The sequence below is a fragment of the Pogona vitticeps genome, chromosome 13 (assembly GCF_051106095.1).
Source record: "Pogona vitticeps strain Pit_001003342236 chromosome 13, PviZW2.1, whole genome shotgun sequence".
In the NCBI taxonomy this organism is placed as follows: Eukaryota; Metazoa; Chordata; class Lepidosauria; order Squamata; family Agamidae; genus Pogona; species Pogona vitticeps.
In genome coordinates, this window is record NC_135795.1 from 20049558 (window position 1) to 20066920 (window position 17363).

Sequence of the window (17363 nt, forward strand, 5' to 3'; positions counted from 1 at the left end):
CGAGCATTCCCTTTCCACAGCAAGAGGTACCTGGAGCTAAGAACGGGTTCAGCGAAGGGGCGGATGGAGGCGGCTTGGATACCAAAGAATCCAGGTTCACCAGAGCGGCGTTGGGGCCCAGGAAAGACTCGGGCGTTTTCCGTGCCGCGCTCTGCTTACTTGACACCAAACTGGCAGGCTGAGACTCGAAGAGGTCTGGGCTGGTTGAGCCGCTGTTGTGTGCCGACAACGTGGAACCTGAATCAGCTGAAACGAAACATGATTGCCCCTTTTTAAAAAGTTCTTTTTGTGTCAAATTACTTGCTTAGACATAGTACGACTTCCTATTCATTCCCCTGTTTTAGTGCAGTTCTAAGTAGGTATGCATTGGAGCCCAGTGGAGTAAAAGTGTACTCCTGACAAAAAGATGGTGATAAATGAATGCTTTCGACCTAGACAGCCTTAGATCTGGGTGATGCTGGGATTTCTTAATCCCACCCACCCCCCTCCACATCGTTTCATGTGATGGGCCCAAATTAAAGTGTCGCTGCCACTGGAAGGAGGTGGAACATGACTCATCCTACGCATCCTGGAGAAGTACCTCAGGGCCCTATCATGGCATTTAAAGGGTAAGGTAATAGAAAGTTTCTACAAACTGACCTTTCATGTCCTTCTTTAGAGTGCTGTTGGGTACAGACACGGGTTAATTGTCTCTATGGAGAAGACATTCAGAAGCATCAGATTTTGACCCATGCCTATTCTCCTGCTATTCTAAACATCTGCATTCAGAACCAGGCCCCATGGAGAAGTGGAGCCACTTTGGGCCAGATCAGACAAACTGTTTCATCAAAGTGCACAACAGAAGAGCAGTTCGGCCCAGCGCCCACACAGGTATCCCACGGGCGTTGTTCACTTCCCTGCCCTGCCTCCTCAGCTGATCACCCGCTCAGAGGCAGCAGTGCATGGCTTCCCTGCCCCACCTCCTCGTTTGAGTGGGCGACTGCCAGTGGAGGCAGGAGGGGAAGGAAGCACACAGTGCCCAGGGAACACCTGTGCAGTCGCTATGCCAAACCGGGCCGAACTACGGTTCGTGCGCAAATATAAATGTACATAGGGTGAAAGGCAAGGGTGTGTTTTTCCCTTTATTCTTTTTCTTTTTTCAGGAGCCCAACGATCATATCTTCATTCATTTTGCTGTGATCAAATGATATGAATTCGCTTCTGAAAGATGGCCGGCTTTGCAGCTCTTGTTTCAAAAGGAAGGGGAAACAGTTCAGAGGCAGACCACGCCGTATCTAAACCCCATTTCGACACACACAACTCTCAGACCCCACAACTCTCACCTGCTAGAAAGGTTTGGACAAGAAGGAAATGGGAAAGATTTTGCTCTGTTTGATAAACTTGGGGGTTTGCTGGTGCCACTTGGCTATACATGCTGCATACGGACAGGCAGTGGCACCAGAGGCCGCTGCGCACTGGAAAATCTTGCCAGTGGAAAAACGGGTGGGAAACCATTCCAGCTAAATCCCATGGGTCAGCAGTTGCAAAAGATAAACAGCTCCCACTCCCCGAAAGGAGAGGTCCACAATGAATCTACTGGGAACCTCAGATCAGTGCCACTGAGATGAGCTGGAACCGCACATAGCATTGGGCTTATCAGGAATCCTGTCTCTCTCAAGGGCACCTGAGTGGTGCCAGGTGAAGAGTATCATTCAGTCCGAACTCTAAAAATCCTAACTCTAAAATCCCCATCTGGTGAAAGCAAGCGGAATTTCTTCTGCCGCAACCTTTGGCCAATTTACATTCAGCTGAAGTTACTGCAATGATTTCAAGTGTCCTCAAGCCTTTGGATTGACAACGTAGAGGATACATCCTGATTAAAACTACCAAAGAACAAGTAGTTCAAAACACCACTCAGAAAATAAACCCTTAAGCTTCCCTCCTAGCACCCCCTCTCCCCCACTTATGGATGTGTCAGCACCTTAACAATTTACCTGCCTCATCTTTTAAACACTTTCTGGGAGGGAGCAGGAAGGTGATGCAAAATTATGAGGCTCAACAGCCTTTGTAAATATATATCTAATGCTTATTTCACACATACCTTGCTTCTTAGCAGTTCGAAGGCTGTCGAATTCAGAAAAATCATCTTTAATCGCTCCATTCAAATTGCTGAAAAGGTCGAAAGATTTGCTACCTGCAGGGAAGAACCGTAAGCCCTTGCAATTAGCATCTTCAGAAAAACTGTTGCACATTGTCTACAAGGACATTGTCTACAAGAGAGGAAGTCACTTCTTTTCAGTCCTTCCAGAGGCTGATATATTCTTATAAGAATCAGAAACAGCAAGTCAGAATCACCACAAACAGAGAAATCAGTCCCCACTGGAAGACATGCTAATTCATTTTGCTTAGACCCTGCCTTTCCGTCTTGGGCTCAAAGAAGCTTACACAGTTAAACATGACTCAGCTTCAGCACTGCGTCTGTATTTAAATCTTTCACAATTCGCTGGTCTCTCTCTTTCTTGCGTGCCAGACATACCTGCAATTTTGCTTTAAACAGAACTCATACAACTCAAGAAGGCACTAAAATCAAGCCAGTAACTGAGACACTGAAAAGACTCAATAGACATGCTGCCAACCAGGTAACCACACAGATAATCAGAACTCAGGTCACCTGTGTGTGATGGAATAATAGATTTATTAGCAATGAGTTGCAGATCCGAAAGACAAAATAAAAGCAAGGAGAAGCGTTGGTCTCCTTGTGCTAGGGGCTTCGTCCCTGTAAATGCTCCCACTGGACAAAGGTTCTCCAGGCAGCAACTACAGATCCTAGACGGAGTCCCAAAGCAGAAGCTACAAGGCGTGAATTTTCTAGGCTTATCTCTTCTAGAAACTGTTAGGACAGACAAGCAAAACACGCTGGAGGTGGCACTTCCCATCTGGAATGTGCTACGCACTCTCAGGGGAGAAGATCCGTCGCAGTCTAGCAGCTGCCGACATCTATGCTTGGCTATCTAGTCGTAATCTGTGCTAAAAGCAATGCAATGAAACTTCTTCATATTCCCAAAAGGTAGAGACATGGCTTCTGTGAATAATTCATATCTTGATTTTTAATTCCTGCTCATTTCTTCCTTGTGTGTCACCGCTCACCATCTTGATCAGGACACTGCTCTTCACAGATTAAGAGGGTATCCTTCAGTAAGTGACCACGGAGGTCACTTACTGAAGGAGGGTTTTAAAAGTCCCATCATCATAGCAACAATATGACCATCAGAATCCATGCTTTCCTTTTGCCAAAAGAGTGAAGACCAATAAACTGGGGTGTGTTTTTTTTAAAGCACCTGTCTTGCAAAATGCTGGTGGGATACACTGCATTCTTAAGAGTGTCAAAAATCCACTGTAATGGTCAATAATCTCCCAAGGGGGTGGCGGAATGAAATAATCACCAGCAACTGTGTCAGTGTCCAGACTGAGTTAAGGCCTGAGTTATACTAAGGCAGAGTTCCCTAGGAGGATGAGCAGGTAGCACGTCACTTACCTGAAGCAGCAATAGGCTTGTTGGCTGGTGCTGGTCCCCAAGGGTCACAGGGGTCTTTTGTTGCCACAGAGGGTGGCTGTGAGGGAGCCCAGGGGTCTATGTTCTTTGGGGGAGGCTGGGCAACAGATGAGGCTGTTGGGCCTCCCCATGGATCAACAGAGGCTGCTGGTTTGGCACCTGCAGACAAAGGAAACAGAATCCCCAGTGAGGCGCCCGACCTTTGTTTCCTCCTCATTTATTGCATTTGCTCGGCATCCAACAAGCCAAGGCTCTCTGGACAGCCCACAGCCTCAAGGAAGGTACAACACAGACGATTTATCCATGGATACAGTCATGCCCTGCTTAACAATTGCCCCACATTACGACAAATCCGCTTTACAACAATGTTTTTGCGATCGCAAAATGATGTTTTAAATGGGGGAATTTCGCTTAGCGATGATCGGTTCCCTACTTTGCAAACCGATTTTCGCTTTATGACTATCAAAAACAGCTGATCGTCGCGTTTTCAAAATGGCCACCGGGTGCTTAAAATGGCTCCCCACTGTGCATAGGGATGGATTCCTCGCTATACAGGCACCGAAAATGGCCGCCGTATGGAGGATCTTTGCTGGACGGTGAGTTTTCAGCCCACTGGAATGCATTGAAGGATTTTCAATGCGTTTCAATGGGCTTTTTAATTTTGCTTTACGATGTTTTCACTTAACAGCGATTTTCCTGGAACGGATTATCATCGTTAAGCGAGGCACCACTGTACTCTGTTCAGAGGTCAGTTCTTCCACAGTTATCACTGGCTGCCATGAGGTGTCTTGGAGAGGGCAAAAAGGAAACAAGCACTGTTAGTCAAAGAGTACCAGCTACAAAGTCACAAAAAGAGTGTTTTGTTTTGGTCTCTGATGATCCAAGATCACCCCAGAAAGGAATCTGTCTTAGTCTGTTTCAGTGTAACAAAACAGAAAAGTGTCTTGTGGGGTAGCCAACAGATCAATTTCACCCTGAGCTTTTCCAATTACGAATCCCCTTCCTCAGTTAGGCCCATAAGCTTTGCACCTCAACCAGGATAAAACTCAAAACTCTGTGATCCAAGACAAAAGCAGCTCACGGTTAACAAAGACTTCCCACAGCGAACCAAAAGTGTAACTGAAATCACCAACAGTTAAAACAATAAATAAGCACTTCTACAAACTTGGTTCTGATTGCCTGTACCAAAAAACCAAAACAAGATGAAGACCATCAAGAGTATCTTAAAATCCCATCCTGCTGCTGTAATTTTATCCCTCTTTCTTCCTCTCTTTACCCTCTTTCAGGCACATGGCTGAAAAACACAGGCTAGATTTCTGAACTGCAAAATCATCAGCGACGCTCATTAACAGGTGGCAGGGTTTTGTTCCAGCTCCCGCCCTTTGCAAAAGACAGGAAACGCCGAAGAGCTTTTAGGAGAACACAGGGAATTCTGTCCTCAGCATTCCCATTTCCTCCTCCTCCTCCTGTGTTTTATCAATGATCCCATGCAAGAAATGCTAATGGCCCGGGGCTGCCACAAGTGGAAGCTTCTCAAACAGTCACCCTTTTCATGAGACAGATAACAAAAGCAGGGCGGACGTAGAAACTAAAGCCATTTAGGACCGACACCTTCCTCTAAGCAGCCCCTTATTTATACCGAAATGTCAGTCCAGCAAACCAAGACTTACTCTCTGTTCTGCTCTGAGTCACTCTTTTTTCCCTTCTTCTTCTTCTTCTTTTTTAACACTGTTGTTCAGAGATATAAATCTATTCCTCGCCTCCACCCCCACAAAACTATCCTCTGGAGCCAAGTAGCTGGCAAATTAGAACAAGGGACTGTTATCACTGATGCTAATGAGCGCCGAAAGCCAGTGACGGGGAAAACACCGAAGCTGTAGCTAGGGTGCGAAGTGACAAGTTCCTGCTTGCATTTGGGACCACGGATTTTGCTTTCCTGTATCGAGAATCGAAACTGACAAGAGAATCTTTACAGGCCAAGAACAATCATCCTTCGCTTGGATTCCCCAATGCCTCCCTTTTACTGTTGACAATAAAGGACGAGCTGCTGCAAGCACGGAACAATTAAGACCTATCACTACCCAAGAGAAACAGGATTGAATATATATTTTTAATTACGTTGTTAAGATGTATAATGTTAGTACAATCCCCCAGAGAAATGCTGATGGCAAGCAAGGGGAGCACTGAAAAATGTGGCTTCTAAGCGACGGCAACGCCAGCCATTATTTAGATGCTCTACACACAGCATCTGAATAAGTTCCAGTTCCAGAATGTCAAGAGCAAAAAATAATGACCTATCTTACAAGCGTGATTCAGGAGGCAAACACAGCAAAGACTCTGGAAGACAACGTTAGTCATCTGAAGAACAACTCCAACATGCGCCATGCGCCACAGGAAGGTAGCAGAAATCTAAGGGGCCACTCTGTGCTTCTGTTGAGGATGGGCTTGCGTTTTAACTGATATTCAACCAAAATCTGGCTTCCTGTAACTTGAGCCCATTATGACGTGCCCTACACTCTGGGATGACTGAGAACAGATCAATAACAACTACTACTACGACTGCAGAGTTTTGTGCTATCATAAAGGCTAATACATTTTATTGCATCTGATGAAGTGGGCTGCAGTTCAAAAAAAGATTACCCAATAAAAAACAAATCATTCCTCTCTAAAATGCCATATGCCTCTTTGTTGCTTTTGTTACTGCCGACTATAAAATGGCTGCCTACCACTTCCCTCATCCCTCTGGAAGGCAAAAAAAAAAGATCCTTCACGTTGAGGGAAAGCCTTTACTCTTGGGGAAAACCTATGACTATGACTTGAACGTGGGGCAGGGGTGGGGAGAGATGCATTCAGCACTCTGACCTTGGGGAGGAAGACTAGAACGAGGGACAACAGACCATCACTGCCACATTTACAGTTTTCCATATTCTTACCAAACGATTGCCACGGGTCCGAGGTTGTCCTGCTGCCAGCTGGACCCCCCCAAGGGTCTGTTTGGTCCGCTGCACTTGAGGGGCCCCAAGGCGCTTTCTTCTGGGGAACCGACGCTGAGGCAGGCAACGCATCCATGAGATCCAACAGAGCTGTGTGCTGTGGATGAGCAAGAATCTCCATTTAAGCACTGCACATACACACCAAGTGTCGACAAAGCATTTTTTTTCCTTCCCATTCTCCCCTTTTAAAGAGAGAAAAGTTTGCAAGAGAAGAAAATGCATCACTTCTTTCTCTCACAGGCCCTTGATCTGTGTGTTCAGGATTTCGACCTTCCGTGGAAGAAATTTCTATGGCCAAATGCTATCCTGTGTAAACACCGACATCCAGACACATGAAATTGGCAGGGTCCTGTGAAATGGGATCATCTCTTCACTATGCCCTTGTAATGACTGGGAATGTTTTCACTGACCAAGACCTACCTCTTTCTTTTTGGGAACTTTAACAGTATCTCTGCGACTTTCCTCCAAAGCCATCTGTAGTCTCAAATCATCCCCACGACGAAGGCGCTCTTCCTACAGAAAAGTTGTGGGGGAGAAGGAAATGAGCCATTTATTAATAGTAATAATCCAGGCCAAAATACAAAAAAAATGAAAAAAACCAACAACAAAAAACGATCAGCCAACAGAACATGAAATGACTACAGATTTTTCACCCCCAGAGGGAAGACAATGTCATTTAGAAAATACGGATTTAAAAACTATTGAGCAATTACTCTAAAGCGGTACACTTGCTCTAAGACAAAATAAGCCTAAACAAAACTTGCCAGTATGTGAAAACCAGTTTGCTAACAAAGACTATATTAACCAAAGAACAAGAGTATAACCAAAACATTCGTGAAATGCTCTCCTGGGAAGTAGGACTAGAAGAAAAGATAGAAAAGACCTTTTGGGCAGGGGAGGGGAGCATTCGTTGTGTGGGTCCCACCTCTAAGAAAGCTCCTTCCTAGCCCTTCACAAAATGTGTAGTCTGCATTCGGTTTCTCCCTCTTTACATTTTTGCTCAAAGCTTCCACTAATTTGTGGGCGGAATGCCAGTCTTTCACTCACATCATTTTTTCTTTCTGAGGATAACTGGCTTGCCACCCTCACAACATATACTTTAGCATGCAGAATGGGGAAAAACTGACCGGCACTGTTAGAGCTGTGGTGTTCTGTTTTTAGACTCCGATGGCTAACCCTTATCCCTTCCACATGAAGAGTTCACACCTTCTATTGGTGAGGTAGTTGCACTTCTCACTTGACACCTCGGAACAGAAAGGAACTGGCCCTCATTTATCACAGGCTGCTGCTGCTGCTTTCCATCAGGTCAGGAGAGCGTTCAACCACAGCAGCCAAGCCAGTGAGCCACCTCTTGCGCATGCATGTCTCCGCCTAGGCTTGAACTGCTTAATAAGGCAAGAGCTGTCAACCCCCTACACAGCCTCTGCCTCTGCACAATCCAGCAGGGATAAACCAACCTGTTCTGCGACTTCCCTGCTCATGGCCAGCGCCAGCTGCAGCTGGAGCTCTTCCTCCCCGCTGGTCTGGGGTCGCGCCTGCTCCAGCTCTGAAGACACTCGGGGTGATGTAGCTGTTGTAAAATAAAAAAAACACAGAACATTGGCATCTACGTTTGACTCCAGACTATGTTGTTGTTTAGTTGTTAAGTCATGTCCGACTCTTCATGACCCCATGGACCAGAGCATGCCAGGCCCTCCTGTCTTCCACTGCCTCCCAGAGTTGGGTCAAAGTCATGTTGGTCGCTTCTGTGACAGACTCCAGACTTGCTATGCCCTCAATTAGCAAATTCACCTCCTTCCCGAGAGGAACCCTCCTCAGAATAAGCTAGCTGTATTGCTTTCTGACAGGTTGAGTAACACATCAAATACAGTACAAATTCAAGGCAGTGTCACAAGAGCCCACAGCAGTGCCCTGCCGAAAGAGAATCACGACAGACTCAACAAAATCAGGAAGATACTCTAAACATTAAAGAGAAAAGCAACCTGGCACCATGCTACCATATCTTACTGCTGCTGACTGGAGGATGGAGGAAAACAAAACTCCAAAGACAGTCTCACTTTCTGTTCCAAGAATCAGTGACCCAAAGAAAATCTTGTGAGACTTTACAGGCTGATGCTATCCATTTAAGATAAAATGCCAAAAGACTTGAAAGCCAGAAGGATCAACGCTTACCAGAGGAATGCACTCGGAAGAACGAAAAATAAATTTCTTTGTTTTGCATTCTCTTCCCACGCAGAAACAGAAAGGAACTGGCAATGGAATGGGACACATATCTTGCTTCAGAGAAATCTCCATATATCTAAGGCTCACAGCATGTTTCAGGCCAAAAATACACAAGAAAATGTGTCCGTCATTCTGTCTTTCTCACACACACACTTCCATATTAAATTTCAATAGGAAATGGCCATAAGATATTTGTAGGAATAATGCAAATATGGAACAAGAACAGAACAAGGACATTGATAAGGAGAAATCTGGAAGTCAGTTTGGTGATTTCATCCTATTTAATACTATGGCCGAGGCAGACCCCAAATGGAGAGGACATGGTGGTGAGTAACTGTGATACCTGCTTAACCAGTCAAGCAGAAAAACTACACAGCGACTGTGGAAACGGTAGACTGCTGGCTAAAGAGACAGACAGAGAGAGAGAGAGCCATAAATCCACCGAAACTGCCTCATGAATTCACACTACTGATAGGCAGCACTTACGTCTGCCACGCTCAATTCACCCGCAAAACTAGCTACATGATATAATACGATGCAAGGCAGATGGAACTGCTGATCATATTGAACAGGCCTACCGATGTATAACATGATACCACAGAGGAAAAGGGGGGGGGAGGCTGCAGCTCAGCAGCAGCAAACATGTGTTGCACGCTAAGAGTTGCAGGTTCACTGCCAATTGGTGCTGAAAATACAGGGCTAGATGCACAAACGCCTGGCTGAGTAGACCAGCAGGCAGGCCATGCTAAAGGGCTATTCCTTTCTCCACTCTGCAACTTTCGTATCTTCTGATTTCATGGGTATTTATTAAGCAGCCTGGAGGACAGGTTTCAACGCATGAGACCCTTGCTCCTCAGCAAGCACCCAAACGAAACGTAATAGTCTGCTACACTCAGCAATGAGCAGAACTCAGCTAAGGTCGAGGGTTCTCACTACAGACTAGGGTGCAATTCTCTACCCACTTACAAGAAAGTAAATCCCACTGAACAATGGGAGGCTTGCTTGAATAAATATGCACCCGATCCCACAACAAGTCTCATCTCGACCTTCTGTAATCAACAGTCTTGAAGCCCTTTCAAAGTTTCTGCTTCCCATTCTGATTAGAATTCACAGCTGTGTTTTTTTTCCCACATCAAGGCATAAAGATTTTAGCAAAGCAGTTTCCTTCCAGTTTTAGGACAGGGGGCTACACAAAACTGCATCTAAACACAGACGTGACCTTCTACATTTCATGTCAAAATTAAAACCGCTGAAAGAAGCCAGTGTTATCATTAAGAGGCCCCTACTGGCATTTCTCTGTGGACTTCCCCTCATCCCAAATTGGTTAATTTGTTGAATTAGCAAGACATTTGTGTATTAAGCAACCAAATGCTCAATGTGTAAGTCTCAAGCATAACACGTATTGCCTTGGCGATACAACAACACAAAGAGATTCTTATTCCATAGCCCGACACATGACAGTTAACTCAGATGTTTATGCAAGATGGCACTGAAAAGAGCCAATTTTGACATCCTAAACCCAGTTTTTTTTTTACTGCCTTAAGAAATGCAGAGATTAAGGCTTTTCAAGCTACATGGAAATCACCGAGGGATTTTTGCTGTTACATAAAAATACCATTGGCCAGCTTTTGCAGCATGCTTCTGTCTACAGAAAGAAAGAAAAAACAACATTCCCAAGTTTCAGCTGTCACTGAAAGTCAGATTCTCTTCCTCCATCTGTCCTTGTGACTAGTGGCTCTTCATATTTTGTTTGTTTCCCTAAAGATTTACTAATAGTTTTCCTAGGTTTAAGCCAGTGGCGGCAAAACTTTTTGGGCCTGAGTGCCCAAACTGAAATAATATTAAAAAAAAAAAAAAAACCAACGGGTGGTGGCAGAACTGGAAGTGGCAGTGGTGGAACCGGACGTGGCAGTGGAAGGGGGAATCCTGGGCATGGAGGTGCCTCGAGACCCCACTCCGGATCCACCGCCAGTGCCAGCTGCTCTGGATCCTGGCCCACCGCCTGTCGAAGTGCCAGCACTGCGGCTGCAGCTACCTCCTGAGGTTTGGCTGCGCGGAGAGGGAGAGTAGCAATCCGGCAACTTATGGCTCGCGTGCCCACAGAAAGGGCTCTGCGTGCCAGCCGTGGCACACGTGCCATAGGTTCGCCATCGCTGGTTTAAGCCAGTGGTTCTTAACGTGGGCAATAATGCCCCCCAGGGGGCGATTTCATTTTTCAGGGGGGCCAAAGAATGAAAAGGGGCGGTGTGGGGACGCTGGAGCAGAAGGGGGGAGGTAGGGGGGCGGTGGAGCAAGCCAAACCTGTGAAGATGGCTGCAGCCTTTTTACAATGTGCATGAATATATATTTTCCTCCAATCTTAATTTAGTTTCAGAGTTTTCCTCTTGAAATTTTTACTTCCTGCATTGTAGTTTGTTTTTATGCCCTTTTTATATTTCTTATTGCGTCTTAAAATTCGCTTGCAACTAAATCATTAAATGTTACTTTTGGGGGCATTTCATTTTCTTGGAATTGAATTTTGTTTTCAGGGGTCATTGGATTTAAGTGTCTTAAATAAATGAATAAATAAATATCATCACCGCGGGGAGGGGGGCGATGATAACTTCCTCAATGACTCAAGGGGGCGTTTCTTTAAAAAAGGTTAAGAACCACTGGTTTAAGCCATCTGGGGTACTGTAGGGCTTTGCTCTCATCTATTTGTGATTGGTAGATGTTACCTGAAGAGGCTGCCACACTTTTACAGTAAAAATTATATGACAATTGTCTCTAGAGAAAGAGGAACCATTACTCACATGGCCCCAGGTCCTCACAACAAGAGAAATGTGTTCGGCTCATATATGACATAGGCCTTCAGGAGTTTTTACCACCTCGCCCCTGTGTAACAACTAAACCAATATATATGACACCACAAAAAACAAACATTCAGGCTGACAAGCACATCAATGGCATGAACTTACAACACTGAATATACGGGGTGGGGGGAGACAATCTCTGACATTGCTTATCTTAGATGCTAGCTCAAGATTCTAATTCTTAGATCAAGAATTACTTTATGGAAACTACAGTCTCTATTAATTTACTGGAACACATGTGAAAAAAAACACTTTGCAGGAAAGAGAAGAAATTGGAAAAAGCAATTCCAAAAACAGCACATTCATTTTACACCATATGTAAAATGGAGACTTTCAAAGTTAAAGAAATACAGAATATATTTGTTTTTAAAGGCACTGTGACACCAAACCTGAATAATGGGAACCCATAATGAATCATGGGGAAAAACCATGAATAGTTACATTAGCCCTGCTGACTCTGTTATGCCATTTAGGGCTGGAAGTGCTGATTTTGAGGGACATGTAATTATGAAGCTGTAATCACTGAGCACTTATGGGGGAAAGGGTTCTGTGGCTTCCTTAAAGACTAACAGCCTTACTAGAGATCCTATTTCAGTAGCCTCGGTTCCACTTCAGAAAGGAACACTTGAGAGAATTATAAATGCTAGGAAAACTACAGTAAGAGAGCAAACGCTACCGTCATATAGCACCAGAACTGCTTTTTCCAATAAAGCTATACTGACAGAAGGTTTGAGGACAACACAGCACAGAATGTGTCATCCTTTGCCACAAGGTGTTAATTATGGCCATGGGCCGAGTTAGCTTTGGAAAAACACTCCTAGGAAGTAAGAGCTTTTTGAATGTAAAAGGTTAATGAATTAACAACTGGGAAATCAATTCTGTAACTGTCTTCCAAGGTTTTAACACTAACAAATCAATGCTTTTCAACAATTTAACACGCTACCCTCAATTAGCCACCACCTGCTGAGCATGTTACAAGTGGCCTTGTGCATTGCCGGGGAGGTTTGGGACAAAGTACCATATCCAAAATGACTGTATTTTGCAGCAAAGCAGGCAATTCCTGACAAGGCCAAGTCCTGGGAGGACATGAATGGCAGGCAAAATGATTAAATGGCAACTGGCTGCCCTGCTGTCTAGGAGATCCCGAACTCTTCAAATCATTGATTTAGCAACCTCTCACTTCATCTAACATCAGAACTCTGATGTTCTGAATTGGATGGAGGCGAAGCTGTTTCCCACATTTACTACATTTCGATGTTACATAGCTGTCTGAAAAGTACTGGTTGGAGTGACCAACAGAAGTTGGTAAACTGAAATATTTGCAGGGAGTAATCCATAAAAGTGCATTTATGTGACATTCAGGATGTTCACAAGAAAAACATCTTTGGTGGAATACTTGTAAATATTTTAGAGAATGGCAACACCAAACACTTACGTTAGATTTTAGGAAACTGCTAGCCAACTACTTCTAGTATGTGCAAAGAATTGTGCATGTAGGTCCATATGCTTCCTACAAAAACTAAAAATATTAATGACAACTCTGACTGTAGATCTCACCAGAGCCCTGCCCATTCTGGCCACCCAGTTTGCTTCTGTGCATATTCACTGTTCATCACAACATACTTAATGATATTGGGGGGGGGGGGGGAGAGAGACTGCATATCTGTAAGAGGACATGCCACGGAAAGATATAACACTGGAAACTTGCCTATTAAAAAATCTTGCCGTCAGTTCTACGGACCCTCATGAAATCACTAAATTTAAACTTTTTTAAAGTGTAAGCTTAATTTAAAGCATATACCACAGGTTTCACAAGCAAAACAAATGGAGTTACAACCGGAAATCGCATGGTGACTGCTCAACACAGAAACCTCAAAATGACAGGTTCAAAGACCCAGGTTTCCTTTGATCAGCCGCCACATATGAGAAGAGACAGAAAGCTGTGGAAAAAGCAGGGCTCCATCCATCCAGCCTGTCCATGTATACTTACACCCATGGTAAGATGCTGGAGAGCCTCCAGACTTGCCGTACTCTTGCTCCGAATAGCTGGTGGAGAGATTAGGCTGGCTGGAACCTCTGCCAAAGGTGATCTGGTTACTACCAACCCCGGTGGCCACCTGCGCCATACGCTCTTTGGTCTTCAGTGCCTGGGCTCTCTCCGTCTTGAGCCGTTCATCATCCTTCAGGAGAGATACCAACTGCTTGGACTTCTCACGTACATTGATGCCCTGGTCCTTACCATCCCGGTCAATGTACTGAAAATCCTTCAAAGTCTGGATTGCAAAGATGTTTTCCTTGCATTGCTGTGCCACCCGCTCCGACCCAGTTTTAATCAGGTAATCCAACAGTGTTAAAGCCTTGTAAACATGCCTCCAGTTCTTCCCGTGGTCATTCAGCCGCTTCCAGATCATGCTCATGATTTCTGAAAAAGCCACCACGTTGTATGTTAGATCTGCAATTTCAGTCATTAACGAGCTGGACGGACCCCAGGGGTCATTTGAGGTTGCTTCCCGAACTTTTATTTCGGCCTCTGAGTAATTGTTCACAATGTTTTTCATCTGCCGCCTAATGGATGAAGTTGTCATTTTTGTCTTCTCCTAATCCAAGACAGGATCCTCAAAAACGCCCTCAGAGAATGGCCACTGTTTTTAATACCTTGCAAGTCTCTATGATATGAAAACAGTGTATATGGGACCAACTGGGAGCAAGTTTCGTCAATGTCATTTCCTCTTCTTGTGAAAGGAACAAAAGAAACTGGAAACTGACCTGAAAAGGATGAAAAATCTGTTAGTTGCCATTTTAATCATTCCCTTCCAAGTTTAAAGTTACCCAAGTCATTGTATTTTCCCTGTCCTGTCACCAAAGGTAACTTTTTCTTCTAAAACTACAGGAAGAAAATATGAAGCACAAATAAGAGTATTCCTTTTAAATCAATTTCACAAGCTGTCTATTCATATGAAACCAAGAGACAGGCAAAATGTTTTCAAACTAGAAGACAGTGTGAAGAAACCAAGCAGGGGACGGAACACTGCTTGGTACCACTTCTGCTGAAGTCAGGCTTCCTTTACAAGCTCTTGCACACAATTTATTTAGGACCGGGGTAAGCCACATGTGGCCCTGGGGCCTCATAGAGTCCTCTGCGGCTGCCTGTGGGGCACATCAGATCCCCAAAGCCTCCCCACAGAGAGAGAGAGAGAGAGAGCAAAAGAGTTTGCACAGCAAAAGAAGAACAGCTACTTATAGACACCCACAGCTGACCTTTTACGGCAGTTTCAGGCCTACACAGAGAGAGAGAGAGAGAGAGATTTTATGTGTGTATTATATTTATTTATAATTCTACTTATATATGCTTTTAACATGTTGTAAACTGCCCAGAGAGGGTATGAACTGTGGGGTGGTATGCAAACTGAATGAATGAATGAAGGAAGGAATGTGGTCCATGCTGTCCCCAGAAGACCACAGGGTTGAATAATTGGCTCTCAGACCTCAATTCAGGACAACCTGTCCTACCATAGACACAGCATCCAAGAGCCTTCCTAGGTACACCTCTTCTCAGTACAAAGCATAGCTGTAATCATTCCTGGGCCATTCTGGGGAATGGAAGGCCCATGCAAGTCAGTCTGCCCTCACTGCCTCCCCCTTTAACTCCAAATGCACTGCACATCAAGGTTGTAAAGCCTCTGCCAAAAGGCTACTTGGCACAGGGAGAGGAGGGCGGGATTCAGGCAGTGAACAAGAAAACAATCTGTGGCAATACAAATGCAGGAGCAGGTGATACCTTTCATCAACCACAAAGAATATAAAACAAAAAAACAAAGAGCAAGCTTTCGGTGATAAATCATCTTCTTCCAGGCTGTGCATCAAGTTCTTGTGGGCAGCTCTAAACTTACGTCCTGTTTTTAATGCCCCAAATTCACCTGGCTGATGGTGCAGAGGCCAGGCAAGCTTCTTCGATGGAAACAACTGCAACAGGTATGTTGGTTTCAAGATCTTCTTCAGATAGCCGGTTGCAATTGATGGCCCATCTCTTAAAACAGAGGACACTCACAGGCAATCTGGGTGGGTGGGGGTCCTTAATCTGTAATCTTTGGCAAGTTGCTTCCCATTAAAAATATGACATTATATTAGTAGGAAATTTATTTTTTTGGCGAAACCATAGTGGACTACCAGATGAGTGATGAATCATGAAGTAAACTTGCAATCTTAGCAAAAAGTAGGCCCTGACTGAGCAAATGAAGTTACAACAACAGCAGGAATTAAAATTAAATTTCATGCAGCAGCTGCTTATTGGAAATACCAGAACAGGAACACCCACATGAGTTGTGCAGAGATGGAAAGCTGCTACAGCAGTTGTAGCAGCCTGTCCAGTTACTGCCAGAGAAAATGCTCCAGTTTCTCCTGCCCACCCTTCCTTCTGTCTGCCTCATTATCCTGGGAATTGTTCCTGAAACTGGAATGATAACCACAATTACGCTCAACTGACAGCTATGACCCGGTCACTTGTTCTAGCTAGAAGGTCTCAAGGAAGCTGTCTTTCCATGGCCTCACCCTCGGGACAGATCTCTTTCACCCATTCTGAGTTGCTGCTCCAAAGAGACACAGGACTGCTGAACGAAAAGGAAGCCATTCTAGCTGGAGGCCAGATCCTGCCCACAATTCCTCTAAGCCAGGCAAGCAGGAAAAACTACAGTCACTTCTTTTTAAAAGGCTTGACTTAAGAGTACAGTGTCTTAAAACAGTGGGTGAAATTTTAGTTTTCGTAAAAGAAAATTGGTTGGAACACTAAACTTTTAACTCAAATTTAGGCTTGTCCTAATGTAAGTCTTTCTTACCACCAGTTTGAGAAAACAAAGCCCCGGTTTCAAGCAAAAGTACTGTGCTTCCCACACCACTCCATATTTATTCAGAATTCAGCCTCATTGATTTCAGGCAAAATTACTTGAATTATACACTAAACCACAGCTTTGGAATCCAACAGAATACAGTGGTGCCCCATATAGTGAGGTTGATCCGTTCCGGATTAACCATCGCTATGGGGAAACATCGCTATATGGGACAAAAAAGCCCATTGGAACACATTAAACAAAGTTTAATGTGTTCCAAATGGGCCCAAAACTCACTGTTATGCGATGTTCCTCCATAGCGCAGGCATTTTCGCGCCCTCGGTAAGCGAGGGCAGGGCGCGAAAACGCTGCGCGTGGCCATTTTGGGTGTTCCGGTGGCCATTTTGGAACCGCCGAACAACTGATTTTAAAAAAACGCTATGCGAGGATCGATAAGCGAAACGCTTACCGATCGTCGCAAAGCGAGTTTTTGCCTATCTAGGCATCGGTATGTGATCGCATTAGCGATCCCAAAAAATGGATCGCTATGCGAATTCGTTGTTAAACGGTGCGCTTGTTATGTGAGGCACCACTGTATTACACTCAATAGAATACAATAAAAACCTACTTTGTTGCAAAGAATCTGAGGAAGTGGGATTATTTCTAGCAGAGAAACGGCTGGGAAAGACGGCTGCCCCTTTTCTGTTCCAAACTGACCCTTTCCAATGATTCTCTGCAGCAAAGAAGAACAGGCTATTGCGGTTTTATTACATATGTTCACATGTACAGCTTCATTAGACTCTTAGTCACTAATATGTAAGTGAAGGAAGTAATTGCTCTAGGTACCAGCTGCTGGTTTGGAAATAAATACATTACAGGCGTGTTCCAAAGCGAAGCAGGAAAAGAAACACTGTACTTTCTGAAACTGCAGAGAAAACTG

The 17363-nt window shown here is 44.5% G+C and overlaps 1 protein-coding gene across 1 annotated transcript in view; it reads right to left on the reverse strand.

Annotated features, from left to right (window-relative positions):
* EPN2 (epsin 2) overlaps positions 1-17363 on the reverse strand; it is a 35303-nt gene that overhangs the window by 4876 nt on the left and 13064 nt on the right. The window contains exons 2-8 of the mRNA XM_072983049.2: positions 13591-14366; positions 7983-8095; positions 6946-7038; positions 6466-6622; positions 3515-3691; positions 2081-2173; positions 31-246 (exon numbers count right to left, since the gene is read on the reverse strand). Coding sequence (XP_072839150.2) covers positions 31-246; positions 2081-2173; positions 3515-3691; positions 6466-6622; positions 6946-7038; positions 7983-8095; positions 13591-14185 — 1444 coding nt within the window. The 5' untranslated portion in view covers positions 14186-14366. The remainder of the gene's footprint in view (positions 1-30; positions 247-2080; positions 2174-3514; positions 3692-6465; positions 6623-6945; positions 7039-7982; positions 8096-13590; positions 14367-17363) is intronic.